At 64.3% G+C, this 20,023-nt stretch overlaps 2 protein-coding genes across 6 annotated transcripts; one reads left to right on the forward strand and one right to left on the reverse strand.

Moving 5' to 3' along the window:
* Positions 1-855: 855 nt before the first annotated feature.
* TLCD3B (TLC domain containing 3B) lies at positions 856-6,608 on the reverse strand. Its single transcript, XM_054808728.1, has 5 exons — positions 6,193-6,608; positions 5,021-5,104; positions 3,665-3,884; positions 2,611-2,706; positions 856-1,761 (listed from the first exon to the last, which is right to left on the reverse strand). The coding sequence occupies exons 1-5, from the start codon at positions 6,315-6,317 to the stop codon at positions 1,480-1,482; spliced, it is 807 nt and encodes a 268-aa protein (XP_054664703.1). The 5' UTR covers positions 6,318-6,608; the 3' UTR covers positions 856-1,479.
* Positions 6,609-7,956: 1,348 nt separating this feature from the next.
* Positions 7,957-20,021, forward strand: ALDOA (aldolase, fructose-bisphosphate A). Of its 5 annotated transcripts, XM_054808717.1 has the most exons (10): positions 8,585-8,730; positions 10,161-10,189; positions 11,082-11,201; positions 12,952-13,163; positions 14,582-14,636; positions 15,191-15,351; positions 15,833-15,916; positions 15,998-16,172; positions 17,423-17,622; positions 19,780-20,021. In XM_054808717.1, exons 1-10 carry the CDS (start codon positions 8,600-8,602, stop codon positions 19,873-19,875), a joined length of 1,263 nt encoding a protein of 420 aa, XP_054664692.1. In that variant the 5' UTR covers positions 8,585-8,599; the 3' UTR covers positions 19,876-20,021. The 5 variants fall into 5 exon arrangements, with proteins under 5 accessions (XP_054664693.1, XP_054664692.1, XP_054664694.1 ...); XM_054808718.1 differs by lacking the exons at positions 8,585-8,730; positions 10,161-10,189 and adding an exon at positions 7,957-8,106; XM_054808719.1 differs by lacking the exon at positions 10,161-10,189 and having other exon boundaries at positions 8,645-8,730.
* Positions 20,022-20,023: the final 2 nt, after the last annotated feature.

The following is a 20,023-nucleotide window of genomic DNA, read 5'->3' on the forward strand; positions in this document are numbered from 1 at the left end:
ACACCCCTTGGGATGGTGACACCCCACCCTATGGATGGTGACACCCACTGAGGATGGTGACACCCCTGGGGATGGTGACACCCCCTTGGGGACAGTCACATCTCACCCTATGGATGGTGACACCCGTGGAGACAGTGACACCCACTGAGGATGGTGACAACCATGGGGATGGTGACACCCCTGGGGACAGTGACACCTGCTGGGGACACCCCGATGGATGGTGACATCTCCTGGGGACGGTGACACCCACTGAGGATGGTGACAACCATGGGGATGGTGACACCCACTGAGGATGGTGACACCCCTGGGGATGGTGACACCCCTGGGGACAGTGACACCTGCTGGGGACACCCCGATGGATGGTGACATCTCCTGGGGACGGTGACACCCACTGAGGATGGTGACACCCCACCCTGGGGACGGTGACAGACCCCGGCTCCAGCCGTGGGTGGTCCCAGGGCCGGGGTGGGGGCTGTGACTCCTTGGGGGCACCCATGGGTGCGGGTTGGGGACACCACAGCCAGCGAGAGACACAGGGACCTCGGGGTGCCCCATAGGGACCTCAGGGTGCCCCATAGGGACCCCAGGACCCATCGGGGTGACCCATAGGGACCTCAGGGTGCCCCACAGGGACCTCGGGGTGACCCACAGGGACCCCAGGACCCACCAGGGTGCCCCATAGGGACCTCAGGGTGCCCCATAGGGACCCCAGGACCCACCAGGGTGCCCCATAGGGATCTCGGGGTGCCCCACAGGGACTCCAGAACCCCCCAGGGTGACCCATAGGGACCCCAGGATGCCCCATAGGACCCCAGGACTCCCCAGGGTGCCCCATAGAGACCTCAGGGTCCCCACAGGGACCCCAGGGTGCCCCCTACGGACCTTGGAGTGCCCCACAGGGACCCCAGGGTGCCCCATAGGACCTCAGGATCCACCAGGGTGCCCCATAGAGACCTCGGGGTGACCCATAGGGACCCCAGGACCCACCGGGGTGACCCATAGGGACTTCAGGGTGCCCCATAGGGACTCCAGAACCCCCCAGGGTGACCCATAGGGACCCCAGGACTCTCCAGGGTGCCCCACAGGGACCTCAGGGTCCCCACAGGGACCCCAGGGTGCCCCATAGAGACCTTGGGGTGCCCCACAGGGATGCAGGACACCCCAGGGTGCCCCATAGAGACCTCAGGGTGACCCATAGGGACCCCAGGACCCCCCCCAGGGTGCCCCATAAGGACCTTGGAGTGCCCCATAGGACCCCAGGACCCGCCAGGGTGCCCCATAGAGACTTCAGGGTGACCCATAGGGACCTCAGGGTGCCCCACAGGACCCCCCAGGGTGCCCCACAGGGACCTCAGGGTGCCCCATAGGACCCCAAGACCCCCTAGGGTGCCCCATAGATCCCCCAGCCCCCACCCCCTCCCACCCCTCCAGGGTGCTGGTGGTGGGTGGGGGTGGGGGTGTCGGGGTCCATCCGGGGGCTCAGGGGGGCTGGCGGGGGGGAGGAGGAGGAGGAGGGGAGCGGAAGAGGCGCCAAGCCCCCCGGCAGATGAGGGCGAACCAGTAGAGTTGGGGGGCCAGGAGAGCGGCGGCGGCGGCGTTGTAGACGGGGGGCAGGGCACCCGGCACCTGCAGCAGCGACAAGCCCCGCTGACGCCCGTAGGCCCAGTAGAGGTAGGGGAAGAGGAGGACGCGGCAGAGGAGGAAGGTCACCAGCAAGGCCACCCCGTTGAGCTTGTGGAGAACCGTGTGTTGGCGTTTGTACTGCAAGGGAGGAGGGGAGAAGAGAAGGTGAAGGGGAACCCAGGGATGCGGGAGGTTGGGGGGGGGGATTGGGGGGAGATGGGGTTGAGGGACCCATGGTCAGGTTAGATGTTCTCCTGGGGAGCAGGTGGTTGGGAACCCATGGGCATCTGACGTCTGTATGGGGACCCCCAGGGGTTGAGGGACCCATGGATACCTCAGATGTTCTCCTGGAGATACCAGGGGTTGGGGACCCACAGCCATCCCATATCTACCCAGGGGTTGAGGGACCCAGAGGTTGGAGGACCCATGGCCACCCTACATCTACCCAGGGGTTGAAGGACCCACAGACTGGGGGACCCATGGCCACCCTACATCTACCCAGGGGCTGGGGACCCATGGCCACCCCATATCTACCAGGGGTTGAGGGACCCAGGGGTTGGAGGACCCATGGCCACCCTACATCTACCCTGGGATATAGGGACCCAGGGGTTGAGAAACCCATGGTCAACCAAGATGTGCTCCTGGGGAGCAGGGCGCTGAGGACTGACAGACTCCCCATGTCTGTATGGGGATCCCAGGGCTTGAGAGACCCATGGCCACCCCACATCTACCCAGAGGTTGAGGGACCCATGGCCACCCGACGTCTGTATGGGGACACCAGGGGTTGAGGGACCCATGGCCATCCCACATCTACCCAGGAGTTGAGGAACCCATGGCCATCCCATGTCTGTATGGGGACCCCAGGGATTTGGAGGACCCATGGCCACCCAAGATGTCCTCCCGGAGACGCAGGGGTTGGTGGCCTGGGAGGTTGGGACCCCCTGGTCACCCCCCGCCCTTGGGGGGGACCCATGCATCCAGACTCACCAGGATGAGGACCTTGCCGAGGCAGACAAAGGGGGTGCTTAGCTCGGCCATCAGGAGACACCCCAAGAAGAAGTCACCCTTCCCCTGGCGCCACAGCTGGGGGGACACATGGGGACATTGTGGGGGCACAAGGGGACGGGGTGACATGAGGACACACAGGTCACACAAGGGCACAGGTGGTTGGAGGACAAGGGAACAGGCGTGCCCAACTTGGGCTGTCCCCTTCTCCCTGTCCCCCAGGTGTCCTGAAGGGGATCTTCTCCCCATTCCCACTCCCCATGGCCATGGGGAAGCCATCAAGCACCAAGGTGGTGTGCTAGACTTCCATGAGCACGTCTGTGCCAAGTTGATGTCCCCCCACCCCATGTCCCCAAATGTCTCCATGTCCCCATCCCCAGAGTCATGCAGAAATCAGCAAGGACCATAGTGGCATGGTGGACCTCCATAACCATGTCCATCCCAAGGTGACATCCCTCCATCCTACATCCCTGAGCAAACCCCATGTCCCCAACCCTTTCCCATGTCACTGAGGTGTCCCCAAGGCCCCCGCGTCCCCATCGCCACTCATGGTGACCATGGAGAAGCAGACAAGCACCACGGTGGCCTGGTGGACCTCCATGAGAATGTCCATCCCAAGGTGATGTCCCTCTATCCCATGTCCCCGAGCCAACCCCCTGTCCCCAACCCATCCCAATGGCATCCCCAACCATCCCACGTCCCCATCTCCACTCCCCGTGGCCATGGGGAAACCAGTAAACACCATGAAGGTGTAGTGGACCTCTATGAGCACGTCCATCCCGAAATGATGTCCTTCCATCCCAGATCCCCAAATCACCCCAACCCATTGTCCCCAAGTGTCCCCATGTCTCCATTTCCACCCTCGCAGCCACAGGGAAGTCAACAAGCACCACAGGGTTACAGTGGACCTCCATGAGCACGTCCATCCCAAGGTGACGTCCCTCCATCCCACATCCCCGAGCCAACCCCACGTCCCCAACATATCCCCGCGTCCCTGAGGTGTCCCCAACCCTCCCGCGTCCCCCTCCCCACTCACGGCGGCCACGGGGAAGCAGACGAGCACCATAGCGGCGTGGTGGAGCACCATCAGCATGTCCTTGCGTAGGTAGGCGCCGGCGGCCGCCCTCAAGGATGGAGGAGGTGCCACCTCGTGTCCCTTCACCCGTCCCCGGTGCCAGTGACAGAGGAACATGGCGTAGACGTCGTAGATGAAGTAGGGGACGGCGAATTGGGGGTACGTGCCCGCCAGCCAGTGCCTGGAGGGGGGTGACATCAGGGGATCCAGGTGTCCAGGGGGACCTCGGGGACCCAATTTGGGGGTCCCAGGAGTTTGGGGACCCCTAGGAGACCCCAATGTGGGGGACCCAGGAGCTCAGGGAACCCCATGGCACCTCCTTGGGGCACCCAGATGTCTGGGGAGGACCTTGGGGACCTCAATTTGGGGTGGGGGGCCGGGCCGGGATGGACACGACACCCAGGTGTGGGGGGAGGTCTTTGTCACTCCCCTCCCCCACGCCCAGGGGACCCAGATGTCCCAGCCGCCCCTCCCCCCCCCCAGGCACCCGGGTTAATCCCGGTTGAGCCCCCGCGCAGCTGCTCCCTCTTAATCCCCTCCCCCACCCCCCCACCCCCCCCCCCGAGGGACCCAGGAGGTCACACCGCCCCTCCCCCACCCCCCACCCCCCCCACCCCCACCCAAGGGACCCAGGAGGTCACACCGCCCCTCCCCCACCCCCACCTCTACCCCCACCCAAGGGACCGGGGCATCCGGGCACTGGCCGGTGCTGAACTGGGGGAGGGGAGGGACCGGGGCGGGGGGGGTGGGCACCCATGGGTGCTGGGGGGGAGGCTGAGGGGTCACCTATGGGTGCTGGGGGGCTGCGGGAGCACCCATGGGGGCTGGGGATCAGGGGCACCCATGGGTGCTGTGGGATACGCATGGGTGCTGTGGGGCTGGGGTTATACATGGGTGCTTGAGGGCTGTCATGGGTCAGGGTCATCACCCATGGGTGCTGTAGGGTGCCAGGGAGCTGGGGGGAACCCATGGGTGCTGTGGGGTACATATGGGTGCTTGGGAGGGTTCGAGAGGGACACCCTTGGGGGTGGGGGGCTGAGGGGTCACCCATGGGTGCTATGGGGCTGAGAGGACACCCGTGGGTGCTGTGGGGTACATATAGGTGCTTGGGAGGGTTCTGGGGGGCACCCATGGGTGCTGTTGGCCTGAGAGGACACCCATGGGTGCTTGGGGGCTGTCACGGGTCATTGTCATCACCTACGGGTGCTGCAGAGTGCCAGGGAGCTGGGGGGCACCCATGGGTGCTGTGGGGTGCTGTGGGCCGATGTCACCCACGGGTGCTGGGGGGTGTCACCCATGGGTGCCAGGGGAACTCACTGGTCATCGATGACGTGATGGCAGGAGGAGGAGATGATGTACCCAGCCGTGGAGGCCATCACCGCCTGCACCGAGGACACCAGCCTGGGGACACGGGGGGACACGGGGGGACACGGGGGGATGTGAGGACACAAGGGGGTGTGAGGACACGGGGACATCTGGGGGGGGGACGGGGACACGGGGACGGGGACACGAGGGGCCAGCAGCAGCCCCCGCCGTGCCGTCCCCACGCTGTCCCCACCCCGTGCCACCTCCGCGGCCGTCCCTAAGCCGCCCTTGTCCCCCCCCTAACGCTGCCACCGTCACCGTCCATGTGCCGCGCTAATCCCCGTCCCCAGGGTGTCCTTGTCCTCGCGCCATCCCTGTCCCCTCCCTGTCCCCATCCCTGCGCCGTCCTTGTCCCGTCCCTGTGGTGTCCTCGTCCCCTCCCTGTCCTGTCCCCATCCCTCCCTGTCCCACCCTGTCCCCTCCCTGTCCTGCCACAACCATCGCCGTCCCCTCCCTGTCCCTGCCCTGTCCCTGTCCTTGTGCCACGTCCATCCCTGTCCCCATCCTTGTCCCTCTCTCTCCCTCCATCCCTGTCCCTGTGCCGCATCCATCCCTGGCCTCTCCCTGTTCCCTGTCCCTGTCCCCATCCCTGTCCCCTCCCCGACCCCCTCCATCCCTGTCCCCTCCCTGTCCCCCTTCACTCACTGTCCCCCTCCATCCCTGTCCCTGTCCCTCCTTGTCCCTGTCCCCTCCCTGTCCCTCTGCATCCCTGTCCCTGTGCCACATCCATCCCTGTCCCCTCCCTGTCCCCATCCCTATCCCCTCCCTGTCCCCCTCCATCCCTGTCCCTGTCCCCTCCCTGTCCCCCTCCATCCCTGTCCCTGTCCCCTCCCTGTCCCCATCCCTGTCCCCCTCCATCCCTGTCCCCGTGCCACATCCATCCCTGTCCCCATCCCTCCTTGTCCCTGTCCCCTCCCTGTCCCCATCCCTGTCCCCTCCCTGTCCCCCTCCATCCCTGTCCCTGTCCCCTCCCTGTCCCATCCCTCCCCATCCCTGTCTCCTCCCTGTGCCTGTGCCACATCCATCCCTGTCCCCATCCCTGTCCCTCTCCATCCCTGTCCCCATCCCCGTCCCCCTCCATCCCTGTCCCTCTCCATCCCGGTCCCCTCCCCGTGCCCCCGTACCTGGCGGCCAGGATGGCTGCGTGGGGCTCGGGGCAGCGCAGGCGGCGCAGAGCGGCCCTGCCCAGCAGGAAGAGCCCGGGGAAGAACAGGAGCCCGGCGGCCAGCGCCGACCCGGGGGGGGCCATGGGGACCGCCGGGGACGGGGGGCGGGGCCTCCGGGGGGGCGTGGGCTGCGGGGGGGCGTGGTGCCGGGGGGGCGTGGCATCAGGAGGGCGGGGTTAAAGGGGGGCTGGGGCTGAAGGGGAAGGGGGGTCCAGGGGCGGGGCTTGGGGTGAGGGAGGGGCTATGGGGAGGGGCTTGGAGGGGAGGAGTTCAGGGTGACCCCCCCCCGCCCCCCCCCCAATTCCTGCTGGCCCCGCTCCCTTCAGGCCTCGACCCCCCCCTCAGGTCTCGACCCCCCCCTCAGGCCTCGACCCCGCCCCTAGGCCTCGACCCCCCCTCAGGCCTCGACCCCCCCCTCCAGGCCTCGACCCCCCCCTCAGGTCTCGACCCCCCCCTCAGGCCTCAACATCCCCCCCAGGCCTCGACCCCCCCCTTCAGGACCGACCCCCCCTCTCATTTGCATCTATTGGCATCTCACCGGGAAAAGGGCGGGCCTCTCGCCTTACCCCAGAGCTCATGCATATTCAGCAGGCGCCGGCCTGCCCCGCCCACCGCTCATTTGCATACATTTGCCTACGCGCCACCGCCCGCCACCGCCCGCCGCCCCCCCCCCCCCCCCCCAAGCCGCCGCGTCTCTACGGCAACGGCGAGCGGCGCGAGAAGGAGCACCGCGCATGCGCGTCGCCGAGCTTTCTGAATGGCCGCCGAGGCAGCCAATAGAGAAGCGTGGAGCGGGCGCGTTGCCGGGCGGAGCGGGGCAGGCGCGGACCTCACCGATTGGTCGAGGTGGGCGAGTTCCCGCGGGGCGGGACATCTCCGCTGACGGCCAATAGAAACCCGCGGTGGGGTTTGCCATGGCGACCGCACTGCGAAGGGGCGTTGCCGCGACAACCGCGCGCGCGCGGGGCGGGGCCTCCGGGCGGGTTCTTTTAATATTAATGAGGCGGGCGGAGCTCGGCGCTGCGTCGCTTTTTTATGTTAATTAGCATGTGGCTCATAAATATGCACAACAGCGCTTCATGAATATTAACGTTTAATTTATGAATACCGGTCAGGGTCCATTGACCGCTTCCCTTGGGTAACCCCGCCCCTCGCGCCATCAGGCCCCGCCCCCGTCGCTCACCAAGCCCCGCCCACTGCCGCAACCCCGCCCCTTCCCGCAGCTGGGCGCGGCGTATTGGCCCGTGAACCCCCAGCCCCGCCCCCTGCAGCCTGATTGCCCCATGCCCCGTCCCCAAGCCCCGCCCCTCGCTAAGCCCCGCCCCCTCCACGGCCTTTACCTTGGGGTCCTCCCGGGGGGGGCCGTTGCCATGGAAACCACCAGCTTTCCCCCCCTCCCGGCGTTGCCATGGCAGCCAAACCCGGGGGGGGGGGGGCAAAAAGGGGGGGCTGGGGGGGGTGATGACCCTAAAACCGGCGGGGGGGGGGGCAAAAATGGGGGGACCCCTTAAAGGGAGGGGGTTACAGCGGCAGGGTTGGGGATCCCCTAGATTGGGGGGGGGCAAAATAAGGGGGAGGTGTCCCCAAAATAGCGGGGGGGATCCCCGAAAGTCTGGGGGGGGCTTAAGGGGGGTAAGCAAGGAGGGCCCCCCCCTAAAAAGAGGGGGAGGGGGCCTTTCCCCTCCCCCCCCCAGGGAGGGGGGGTGGGGGAGGGGCGGGGGGGGCTATTTTTGGCGGCCGAAAGGGCAGAGGTCACCCGAGAAGGTCAGGAAAGGGGGGCCCCCCTCCCCGCTCCCCCCCCCCACCCGTTCGGGAGCCCCTATATAAGGGGGAGCCCCCAGCACCCCCGGTGCCGCCCCTGGACACCCCACGGTGAGTTTTTGGGGGCCCCCCTTTTCCTCCCACCCCCCCCCACTGCACCCCCAAAACCTTCCAACCCCGGTGGTGGGACACCCCCACCCCAATACCTTCCCCCCCCCCGCACCCCAAAACTGCCCCCTCAAGGCCTGCAACACCCCCCCCACCCGCACCCCAAAACCCCCCTGGACTACCCCCCCCGCACCCCAAAATCACGCAGGGACCCTCGCAGGTACCCCAATACCCCCCCACAACACCTCAAAAACCACTTCTACCCCCCCCGCACCCCAAAATCTTCCCAGCACCCCCCGGACCCTTCTGCACCCCAATACCCCCGAGCACCCCAAAACCCCCCCGGGCACCCCAATATCCCTCGTCGACCCCAACGCACACCCCCGGGACCCCTCGCGGCACCCCAAAACCCCCATGCAAACCTTACACCCCCCTCGGCACCCCTAAATCCTCCTGGGATCCCTAAAAAACCCCCCCCCGGGGCACCCCAAAACCCATGGTGAGCCCCACCGTGACTCAGCGCGGCATCGCCCCTTTAAGGCCCCGCCCCGCTGTGGGGGGGGAGCTGACGTCGTCACGGCGCGGCCACGCCCCCGCCCCACGCGCCCCGCCGCACCCCGCGACCAGGTGGGGGGGGGGGGTGGCGGTGGGTTTTGGGGTGAAAAGAGGCGCTTTTGGGGTTGGGGGGGGCGGTTTGTGAGGGGAAAGAGGAAGATTTTGAAGTAAAAGAGACAGTTTTTGAGGTAAAAAAAGGCAGATTTGGGGGTGTTGGGGGAGATTTGGGGGTGAAAAAGGGAGATTTTGGGGTGCGGGGGGAATTCTGAGGTGAAAAGTGCAGATTTTGGGGGTTAAAAGGGTATATTTTGGGGTGCAAGAGGCAGATTTGGGGGTGTGGGAGCTGATTTTGGGGTGAAAAAGGCAGATTTTGGGGGGTGGAGGGAAATCCTGAGGTGAAAGGGACAGATTTTGAGGTGAAGAAAGGCAGATTTGGGGGGCTTGGGGAGATTGTGGGGTGAAAAAGGCAGATTTTTGGGGTGTGAGGGGAATTCTGAGGTAAAAGGGGCAGATTTTGGGGTGTGGGGTGGGTTTGGGGGTGAAAGGGGCAGGCTTGGGGGTCTGGGATGAGATTTGGGGCCAAAAGGGCAAATTTAGGGATCTTGGGGCAGAATTGGTGTGAAAAAGGCACATTTTTATGTGAAGGGGCAGGTTTTGGGGTGAAAGGGGCAGATTTGAGGTGAAAATTGCAGGTTCCGGGGTGTGGGGCCAGATTTGGGGCTAAAAGAGACAGATTTGGGAATCTGGGAAGAGACTTGGGGGTGCAAAGGCAGATTTTGAGGGGAAAAAAGGCAGTTTTGGGGTGTGTGGGGGAATTTTGGGGGTAAAAGGGGCTGATTTTGGCATCGGGGCAGATTTGAGGTGAAAAAGGTAGAATTTGGGGGTGGAGGGGGAGGTTTTGAGGTGAGAAAAGGTCGATTCTGGGGTGGGGGGGCATAATTTGGGGTGAAAGAGGCAGATTTGGGGCTCTGGAGGCAGACTGGGGGGCAAAAGGGGCAGATTTTGGGGGTGGGGAGAAGTTTTGGGGTGAAGAGAGACAGATTTAGGGTTAAAAAGGGGCAGATCTTGTTGCCTGGAGGGAGATTTTGGGGTGAAAAGGGCAGATTTGGGGTGAAAAGGGCAGATTTGGGGTTCGGAGGAAGATTTTGGGCCCTGGGGGTAGCAGATTTGGGGCTAAAAAAGCAGATTTTGCTGCCTGGAGGGAGATTTTTTTGGAGTGAAAGGGTGGAGATTTTGGGGGTGAAGGGTGGAGATTTGGGGGGACACGTGGGTCCCACGTTGGGGTGGGGGGGAGGGGACCCTTCCCGGATGTCTGGGTTCCTCTCCCTACCCTTGAAACGCCCTTGGGGTTCCCTTGGGTGGGGGGTGGGGGTGGGGGGGGAAGGACGGGACACGATGACGCCCTGGTCCCTCCCTTGCTCCCTGCCCCCGGCCACACCCTGGGTGCCCTCCCCGCACCTCGGGGTGCCCTCCCCGCATTTCTGGGTCCCCTCCATTTCCAGCTCGCCTCCCGCAGCGCCCGGACGTCTGGGTCCGTCTCTTCCCCTTCCTTCCTCCTCCTCCTCCTCCTCCCCCCCACCTTTCCCTGGGGTCCCCCTATCCCCCCCCCCCCCCCCCCGCCGGGTCTCCCCCTCCGAGTTCGCTCCGGACGGACGTCTGGGTCCTTCCAGGTTTCCCGGACGCCTGGGTGTTCCCTGGGTGGGGGGTCCCATCTTCTCCCCCCCTCCAAACTTCTGGGTGTCCCCCCCCAAACTCCTGGGTGTCCCCTGGGTGGGGGGTGTCCCATCTCCCCCCCCCCCCAAACTCCTGGGTGTCCCCTGGGTGTGTGGGGGGTCCCATTTCCCCCCACCCAAATTCCTGGGTGTCCCCTGGGTGGGGGGGGGGGGTGTCCCATCTCCCCCCCCACCCAAACTCCTGGGTGTCCCCTGGGTGTGGGGGGGGTCCCATCTCCCCCCACCCAAACTCCTGGGTGTCCCCTTAGTGGAGGGGGAGGGTGTCCCATCTCCCCCCCCCCCCCCAATTCCTGGGTGTCCCCTTGGGGGAGGGGGGGGGTCCCCCGTTTCCCCCCACCCAAACTCCTGGGTGTCCCCTGGGTGTGTGGGGGGTCCCATCTCCCCCCACCCAAACTCCTGGGTGTCCCCTGGGTGTGGGGGGGGTCCCATCTCCCCATCCCCCCCCCCAAACTTCCGGGTGTCCCCCCCCCAAACTCCTGGGTGCTCCCCGGGTCACTCCAGGTTTCCCAGACCCCTGGGTGCTCCCCAGACCCCTGGGTGTCCTGTCCTCACCCCCCCTTCCCCCCCCCCCCAAACTCTTGGGTCCCGCCCCCTCTGGCCCCGGGGCAGCCATGGGGGCAGGCAGGGCCGTCACGTCGCAGGATGTCGTTGCTGCTGATGTCATTGATGTTACTGCTGATGTCACCACAGCCGTCGCGATGTCCCCACCGGTGGCAGCGCTGAGCCCGGAGCAGAAGCAGGAGCTGGCGTCCATCGCCCAGCGTATCGTAGCTCCCGGGAAGGGCATCCTGGCCGCCGATGAGTCCACTGGTGGGTGACTGGGGGCACTGGGAGGGACTGGGAGGGGATCGGGGGGCACCGGGAGGGACTAGGAACTGCTAGGAAGGGATTAGGAAGCACTGGGAGGCACTGGGAAGCACTGGGAGGGGATTAAGAAGCACTGGGAGCGCACTGGGAGGGGTTTGGGAGGCACTGGGAACTACTGGGAGGGCCTGTGGACACACTGGGAGGGCACTGGAAGCTACTGGGAGGGCACTGGGAGTTACTGGGAGCTACTGGGAGGGCACGGGGAGACACTGGGAGGGCACTGGGAGTTACTGGGAGGTACTGGGGAAGCACTGGGAGACTACTGAGAGCCACTGGGACAGCATCAGTCAGCTACTGAGAGCTGCTGGGAGGCACTGGTACAGTACTGGGAGTTACTGGGAGCTACTGGGGTTATGCCTGGAGAGCACTGGGAGCTACTGGGATCTACTGGGACCTACTGGGGCAGCACTGAGAGGACCTTGGGAGCTACTGGGAGACACCAGGGCTGGACTGGAAAGTACTGGGAGGCACTGGGGTGGCACCTGGGGTGTACTGGGAGCTACTGGGCCTAACTGGGAAGCACTGGGAGCTTGCAGGGAGCCTGGCCGAGCACCCCAGTGCCCTGAGGTGGTATGGCACAGGGGGGTGGGGCGTGGCACTGGGAGGCACTGGGAGCTACTGGGAGGCACTAGGGCAGCACCAGGAGACCAGTGGGGGTTACTGGGCTATACTGGGCTGAACTAGTTTATACTGGGCTGAACTAGTTTATACTGGGATGTATGGCACAGGGGGGTGGGGTGTGGCACTGGGAGGCACTGGGAGCTACTGGGAGGCACTAGGGCAGCACCAGGAGACCAGTGGGGGTTACTGGGCTATACTGGGCTGAACTGGTTTATACTGGGGTGGCTGCAGAGAGCATGGGGAAGCAGCTGAGCACACCGAGGTGGCACCAGGAGGGTCCTGAGAGCTATTAGGGCTAAACTGGGAGCTACTGGGACGCACTGGGATGCACTGGGGCAGCATCCTGAGGGCAGTGGGCCATACTGGGCTATACTGGGGGTAACTGGCTTGTACTGGGATAGTGGCTGGAAGCATGGGGAAGCATCTGAGAACTTCAAGGTGGCAGCAGGAGATCCCTGGGAGCTAGTGGGGCTGAACTGGGAGCTACTGGGAGGCACTGGGGCAGCACCAGGAGACCAGTTTGGGTTACTGGTCTATACTGGGCTGAACTGGGAGTGACTGGTTTATACTGGGACGGCTGCAGGTAGGATTGCGAAGAGTCTGAGCACCCTGAGGTGGCACCAGGGGGTCCTGGGAGCTCCTGGAGCTGCACTGGGAGCTATGGGGACATTGCCAGGAGGGCAGTGGGGCTTACTGGGCTGAACTGGGAGTGACTGGTTTGTACTGGGATGGTGACTAGGAGCATTGCAAAGCATCTGAGAACTTTAAGGTGGCACCGGGAGGAGGGTCCTGAGAGCTTCTGGGGCTGCACTGGGAGCTACTGGGACATGCTGGGGCAGCACTGGGACACCAGTTGGGGTTATTGGTCTGTACTGGGAGTGACTGGTTTATACTGGGATGGCTGCAGGCAGCATCGTGAAGAGTCTGCGGTGGCACCAGGGGGTCCTGGGAACTCCTGGAACTGCACTGGGAGTTACTGGGACATCTGGGGCAGCACCAGGAGGGCAGTTGGGGCTATTGGTCTATACTGGTCTGAACTGGGAGTGACTGGTTTATACTGGAACGACTACAGGCAGCATCGCCAAGCGCCTGAGCTCGGTGGGAGCGGAGAACACGGAAGAGAACCGGCGCTGGTACCGGCAGCTGCTCTTCACTGCCGACAGCCGGGTGGACCCGTGCATCGGTGGGGTCATCCTCTTCCACGAGACCCTCTACCAGAAGGCGGACGATGGGCGTCCCTTCCCCCAGGTCATCCGCAGCAAGGGCGCCCTCGTCGGCATCAAGGTGGGGACACCTCAGGGACATCGGGGGACACCTTGGGGACATGGGGACGTTGGGAGGGACACGGGGGTGTTGAGGGCTTGGGTGCTCCTTGAGCCACGTCAACCACATCAAAGGTGGCTTCATCAAGCGTCCTTGTTGGTGTTGAGGTGGGGATGCCTTGGGAATGTTGTAGGGACACCTTTGGGACATGGAGATGTTGGGGGGGACACGGGGGCATTGAGGGCTTGGATGCTCCTTGAGCTGGGTCAACCACATCAAAGGAGGCTTCATCAAGCGTCCTTGTTGGTGTTGAGGTGGGGATGCCTTGGGAATGTTGTAGGGACACCTTTGGGACATGGAGATGTTGGGGGGGACACGGGGGCATTGAGGGCTTGGATGCTCCTTGAGCTGGGTCAACCACATCAAAGGAGGCTTCATCAAGCGTCCTTGTTGGTGTTGAGGTGGGGACACCTTTGGGACATGGAGACATTGGGGGCGTTGGGGGGGGACACGGGGGCGTTGAGGGCTTGGGTGCTCCTTGAGCTGGGCCAACCACATCAAAGGTGGCTTCATCAAGCGTCCTTGTTGGCGTTGAGGTGGGGATGCCTTGGGGATATTGTGGGGACACCTTTGGGACATGGAGATGTTGGGGGGGACACAGAGGCATTGAGGGCTTGGGTGCTCCTTGAGCCGGGCCAACCACATCAAAGGTGGCTTCGTTAAGCGTCCTTGTTGGCGTTGAGGTGGGGATGCCTTGGGGACATGGAGACATTGGGAGCGTTGGGGGGGGACACGGGGGCGTTGAGGGCTTGGGTGCTCCTTGAGCTGGGTCAACCACATCAAAGGTGGCTTCATCAAGTTTCCTTGTTGGTGTTGAGGTGGGGACGTTGCGGAGACACCTTTGGGACATGGAGATGTTGGGGGGGACACAGAGGCATTGAGGGCTTGGGTGCTCCTTGAGCTGGGTCAACCACATCAAAGGAGGCTTCGTTAAGTGTCCTTGTTGGTGTTGAGGTGGGGATGCCTTGGGGACATTGTGGGGACACCTTGGGGACATCACGGGGACATTGGGGGCGTTGGGGAGCCATGGGAGGTGTTGGGGGTTTGGGTGCTTCTTGAGCCAGATCAACTAGATGAAAGGTGGCTTCATCAGACATCCTTGTTGGTGTTGAGGTGGGGACAACCTGGGGACATCATGGGGACGTCAGGCACCTTGGGGACGGTGTAGATGTTGAGGTGACAGGGGAGTGTTGGGGGCTTGGGTGCTCCATGAACCACATCAACCACATCAAAGGTGGCTTCATCAGAAGTCCCTGTTGGTGTTGAGGTGGACATGCCTTGGGGACATCGTGGGGACACTGGGGGTGTTGGGGGGGGACACGGGGGCATGGGTGGTCCTGGAACCAGGTCAACCACATCAACCTGTCCCTGTCCCCCAGGTGGACAAGGGGGTGGTGCCCCTGGCTGGCACCAACGGCGAGACCACGACCCAGGGTGAGTGACAGCCGTGTCCCCATCCCTGATGCCACCATGGTGTCCCCACCCCTGATGCCATCTCCAAGCCCCACTGGTGTCCCCATCTCTGATGCCACCATGGGGTCCCCATCCCTGATGTCATCACAGCGTCCCTCATGTTGCCCCCACACCCTTCTCATGTCCCCATCCTTGATGCCACCACAGTGGCCTCATCCCTGATGCTGCCCCCACGCCCCATCAGTGTCCCCACCCCTGATGCCACCAGGGTGTCCCCACCTCTGACCCCATCCCCAAGCCCCACTGCTGTCCTCACCCCTGATGCCACCACGGTGTCCTCATCCCTCACGCTGTCCCTATGCCCCGTTGCTGTCCCCACCTCTGATGCCACCACAGGGTTTCCATCCCTGGTGCCACCATGCTGTCCCCATGCCTCATGGTGTCCCCATCCTTCCTGTTGCCCCCACACCCTACTCGTGTCCCCATCCTTGATGCCACCACAGTGGCCTCATCCCTGATGCCGTCCCCACACCCCCTCGGTGTCCCCGCCGCTGATGTCCCCTCGGTGTCCCCAGGGCTGGACGGGCTGATGGAACGCTGCGCCCAGTACAAGAAGGACGGGGCCGACTTCGCCAAGTGGCGCTGTGTCCTCAAGATCTCCGAGCACACGCCCACGCGCCTGGCCGTGATGGAGAACGCCAACGTCCTCGCCCGCTACGCCAGCATCTGCCAGCAGGTCCCCGTCCCCTCCCTGCGGTCCTCCTTGTCCCCAGCCCCGTCCCCGTGTCATCTCCGGGCACCTTGTGGTGGTTGGTGGCCTCCAAGCTGCGGGGTGACGTTAAGAGGTGGCACCTAGACGCGGTGTGGTGGTAGCTAGACGTAGCGTGGTGGCACCTCCGTGTCCTTGGGTCAGTGTGTTCTTACCGATCCCCGTGTCACCTCGCTGTCCCCAGCCCCACGTCTGTGTCCCCCCTGGGTGTCCCATGGTGCTTGGTGGCCTCCCAGCTTCAGCGGGCGTCACCAGACGTGGCACGGTGACGCAAGGTGGCGCCGAGACGTGACGCCAACGTCACCTCCACGTCCCCTCCTGCCATCCCAGGGCACCTGGGCCACCTCCCACCATGCTGTGCCCTGGCCACCACCATGTCCCTGTCCCCGCGTCCCCTCCTGGTCACCATGGGGTGGCCCTGTCCCCAACGTCCCTCGTGTCCCCACAGAACGGCATCGTCCCCATCGTGGAGCCTGAGATCCTCCCGGATGGTGACCACGACCTGAAGCACTGCCAGTACGTGACCGAGAAGGTGGGTGACGTCCCCAACGTGTCCCCAACATGTCCCCACCACATCCCTGCCGTGTCCCCACCAACGTCCCCATGTCCCCAGGTGCTGGCGGCCGTCTACAAGGCGCTGAGCGACCACCACGTCTACCTGGAGGGGACGCTGCTGAAGCCCAACATGGTGACACCGGGCCACGCCTGCACCAAGAAGTACACCCCCGAGGAGATCGCCATGGCCACCGTCACCGCCCTGCGCCGCACTGTGCCCCCCGCCGTCCCCGGTCAGTGCCACCTGGACCCTGTCCCCATGGCCGTGTCCTCATGGTGTCTCAGTCCCATGCCCATGTCCCCATGGTGTCCCCATCCCCATAGCTATGTCCTCGTGGTGTCTTCAGTCCCATGGCGGTGTCCTCATGGTGTCCCCATCCCCATAGCTACCTTCTCATGGTGCCCCATCCCCGCGGCCATGTCCCCATCCCCACAGCCATGTCCCCGTGGTGTCTCCATCCCCATGGCCATGTTCTCGTGGTGTCCCCATCCCCGCGGCCATGTCCCCATCCCCACAGCCATGTCCCCGTGGTGTCTCCATCCCCATGGCCATGTTCTCGTGGTGTCCCCATCCCCACAACCATGGCCCCATCCCCACGCCCACGTCCCCGTGGTGTCCCCATCCCCATAGCTATGTCCTCGTGGTGTCTTCAGTCCCATGGCGGTGTCCTCATGGTGTCCCCATCCCCATAGCTACCTTCTCATGGTGCCCCATCCCCGCGGCCATGTCCCCATCCCCACAGCCATGTCCCCGTGGTGTCTCCATCCCCATGGCCATGTTCTCGTGGTGTCCCCATCCCCGCGGCCATGTCCCCATCCCCACAGCCATGTCCCCGTGGTGTCTCCATCCCCATGGCCATGTTCTCGTGGTGTCCCCATCCCCACAACCATGGCCCCATCCCCACGCCCACGTCCCCGTGGTGTCCCCATCCCCATAGCTATGTCCTCATGGTGTCTTCAGTCCCATGGCGGTGTCCTCATGGTGTCCCCATCCCCATAGCTACGTTCTCATGGTGCCCCATCCCCGCGGCCATGTCCCCATCCCCGCAGCCATGTCCCCGTGGTGTCTCCATCCCCATGGCCATGTTCTCGTGGTGTCCCTATCCCCGCAGCCATGTCCCCATCCCCACGGCCATGTCCCCGTGGTGTCTCCATCCCCATGGCCATGTTCTCGTGGTGTCCCCATCCCCACACCCACGTCCCCATGGTGTCCCCATCCCCATAGCTATGTCCTCGTAGTATCTCATCCCCATGGCCGTGTCCCCACCTCCATGGCTGTGTCCTCATGATGGCCATGTCCCCGTGCTGTCCTCATCCCGACAGCCATGTCCCCACCTCCATGGCTGTGTCCCAGTGGTGTCCCCATAACCATGTCCCCATGGTGTCCCCGTCCCCATGGCCACCTCCCCCTGGTGTCCCCATCCCCACGGCCACGTCCCCGTCCCCGTGGGTGACCTCCCGTCCGCTGTCCCCACGTCCCCAGGCATCACGTTCCTGTCGGGAGGTCAGAGCGAGGAGGAGGCGTCCCTCAACCTCAACGCCATCAACCGTTGTCCCCTGGCGCGACCATGGGCCCTGACCTTCTCCTACGGGCGGGCGCTGCAGGCCTCGGCGCTGCGGGCCTGGGCCGGCAAGAAGGACAACACCAAGGCGGCCCAGGAGGAGTACGTCAAGAGGGCTCTGGTAGGTCACCGTCACCCCCTGGGGACACGGTGGGGTGGGGGATGTGGGGACAGCCGGGGGATGGAGGACATCTTGGGTGGGGAGGGGACGTGGGGCCAAGGCGACTTGAGAGGAGAACGTCAAAGCAGGTTCTGGTAGGTCATCCGTGGGGATGTCGGAGGGTTGGAGGACATCTTGGGCGTGGAGGGGACATGGGGCCAAGGTGGCCCGAGAGGAGAACGTCAAGCAGGTTCAGGTCTGTCACCCATGAGGACATTGGGGACATGGGGACAGAGTGAGGGACAAGGTCAAGGTGGCCCAGGTGGAGGACATCACGCAGGTTCAGGTGGGTCACCTGCACGGGGACACTGGGGACATGGAGCCAAGGTGGCCCAGGAGGAGGACATCAAGCAAGTTCTGGTGGGTCACCCGTGGGGACAGGGTGAGCGACAAGGCCAAGGTGGCCCAGGAGGAGGACATCAAGCAGGTTCAGATCTGTCACCCATGGGGACACTGGGGACATGGGGCCAAGGCCAAGGTGGCCCAAGAGGAGAACGTCAAAGCAGGTTCTGGTAGGTCATCTGTGGGGATGTCAGAGGGTTGGAGAACATCTTGGGCATGGAGGGGACATGGGGATGGGGCGAGGACATCAGGCAGGTTCTGGTGGGTCACCCATAGGGACAGGGTGAGGGACAAGACCAAGGTGGCCCAAGAGGAGAACATCAAGCAGGTTCAGGTGGGCCACCCATGGGGACGCAGGGGACATGGGGCCAAGGTGGCCCAAGAGGAGAACGTCAAGCAGGTTCAGGTGGGCCACCCATGGGGACGCAGGGGACATGGGGCCAAGGCCAAGGAGACCCAAGAGGAGAACGTCAAAGCAGGTTCTGGTAGGTCACCTGTGGGGATGTCAGAGGGTTGGAGAACATCTTGGGCATGGAGGGGACATGGGGACAGGGGGAGGGACAGGGCCAAGGTGGCCCAGGTGGAGGACATCACGCAGGGGATGGAGGACCCATGGGTGAGGACATCAAGCAGGTTCAGGTCCATCAGCCATGGGGACATCAGGGACATGGGGACAGGGAGGGACACCACGAGGCTGGTCCAGGTGGAGGACATCAACCAGGTTCTGGTGGGTCACCTGCACGGGGACGCTGGGGACATGGGACACATGGGTGGAGGACATGTCGGGTATGGAGGGGACACGGGGACAAGGCCAAGGTGGCCCAGGTGGAGGACATCACCCGTGGGGACATGGGGACAGCAAGAGGGACCAAGGCCACCCAGGAGGAGGACATCAAGCAGGCCTTGGTCCGTCACCGTCACCCCCGTGGGGACAGCGGGGGGGGGGGGTGGAGGCCACGTGGGGACACGGGGACAAACGTGGGGGCCCGGCTCTGCAGGTGACACCACAGCCACCATGCCTGGGGTGGTGGCACCGTCGTCACACACCTGTCCCGGTGGTGGCACCTGGCGTGTGTGTGTCTTGATGGTGTCACGTGTGCCTGGATGGTGTCACCAGTGTCACCACGTGTGTCTGGATGGTGTCACCGTCATCACACATGTCCAGGTGGTGTCACCATCATCGTACGTGTGTCTGGATGGTGTCACTGTCATCACACACGTGTCCAGGTGGTGTCACCAGCGTCATCGTACGTGTGTCTGGATGGTGTCGCGTGTGTCTGGATGGTGTCACCATCATCATACGTGTGTCTGGATGGTGTCACCAGTGTCACGTGTGTCTAGCTGCTGTCGCTGCTGTCACACGTGTGTCCGAACAATGTCACCATCATCATACGTGTGTCTGGATGGTGTCACCGCTGTCATACGTGTGTCTGAACGATGTCACCATCACCACCCGTCTATCTGGACGGTGCCACCATCATCGTGCGTGTGTCCGTATGGCGTCACCAGTGTCACACGTGTGTTCGTATGGTGTCACCACTGTCACACGTGTGTCAGGACGGTGCCACCACCATCACGCCCAGATGATGTCACCCCCCACCCCACCCCCAGCTGGGCGGTTACCACCCTCATTCCCTGGCCGGTGTCACCTGCAGCGCTGGGCGGGGATCGTGTTCCCCGGGTCCCCCCCCCCCCCCCGTGTCCCCCCAATGTCCCCGGGTCCCCCCCCCCGTGTCCCCCCCGATGTCCCCAACGCCCCGTGTCCCCTCCCCCCAGGCCAACTCCCTGGCCTGCCAGGGCAAATACACCCCGAGCGGCCCGGCGGGGGCGGCCGCCAGCGAGTCCCTCTTCATCTCCAACCACGCCTACTGACGTCGCCTCGCTCCGCTCTACGTCACCGCATCGCTCTACGTCACCGCGTCGCTCTACGTCACCGCGCCGGGACACGCCCTCCCTTCCCCCCCCCCCCCCCTTTTACCCGTCCAGGCGGGACAATAAAATGGCGACGGCCTGAGCAAGA

The sequence above is a fragment of the Grus americana genome, chromosome 39 (assembly GCF_028858705.1).
Source record: "Grus americana isolate bGruAme1 chromosome 39, bGruAme1.mat, whole genome shotgun sequence".
Lineage (NCBI taxonomy): Eukaryota > Metazoa > Chordata > Aves > Gruiformes > Gruidae > Grus > Grus americana.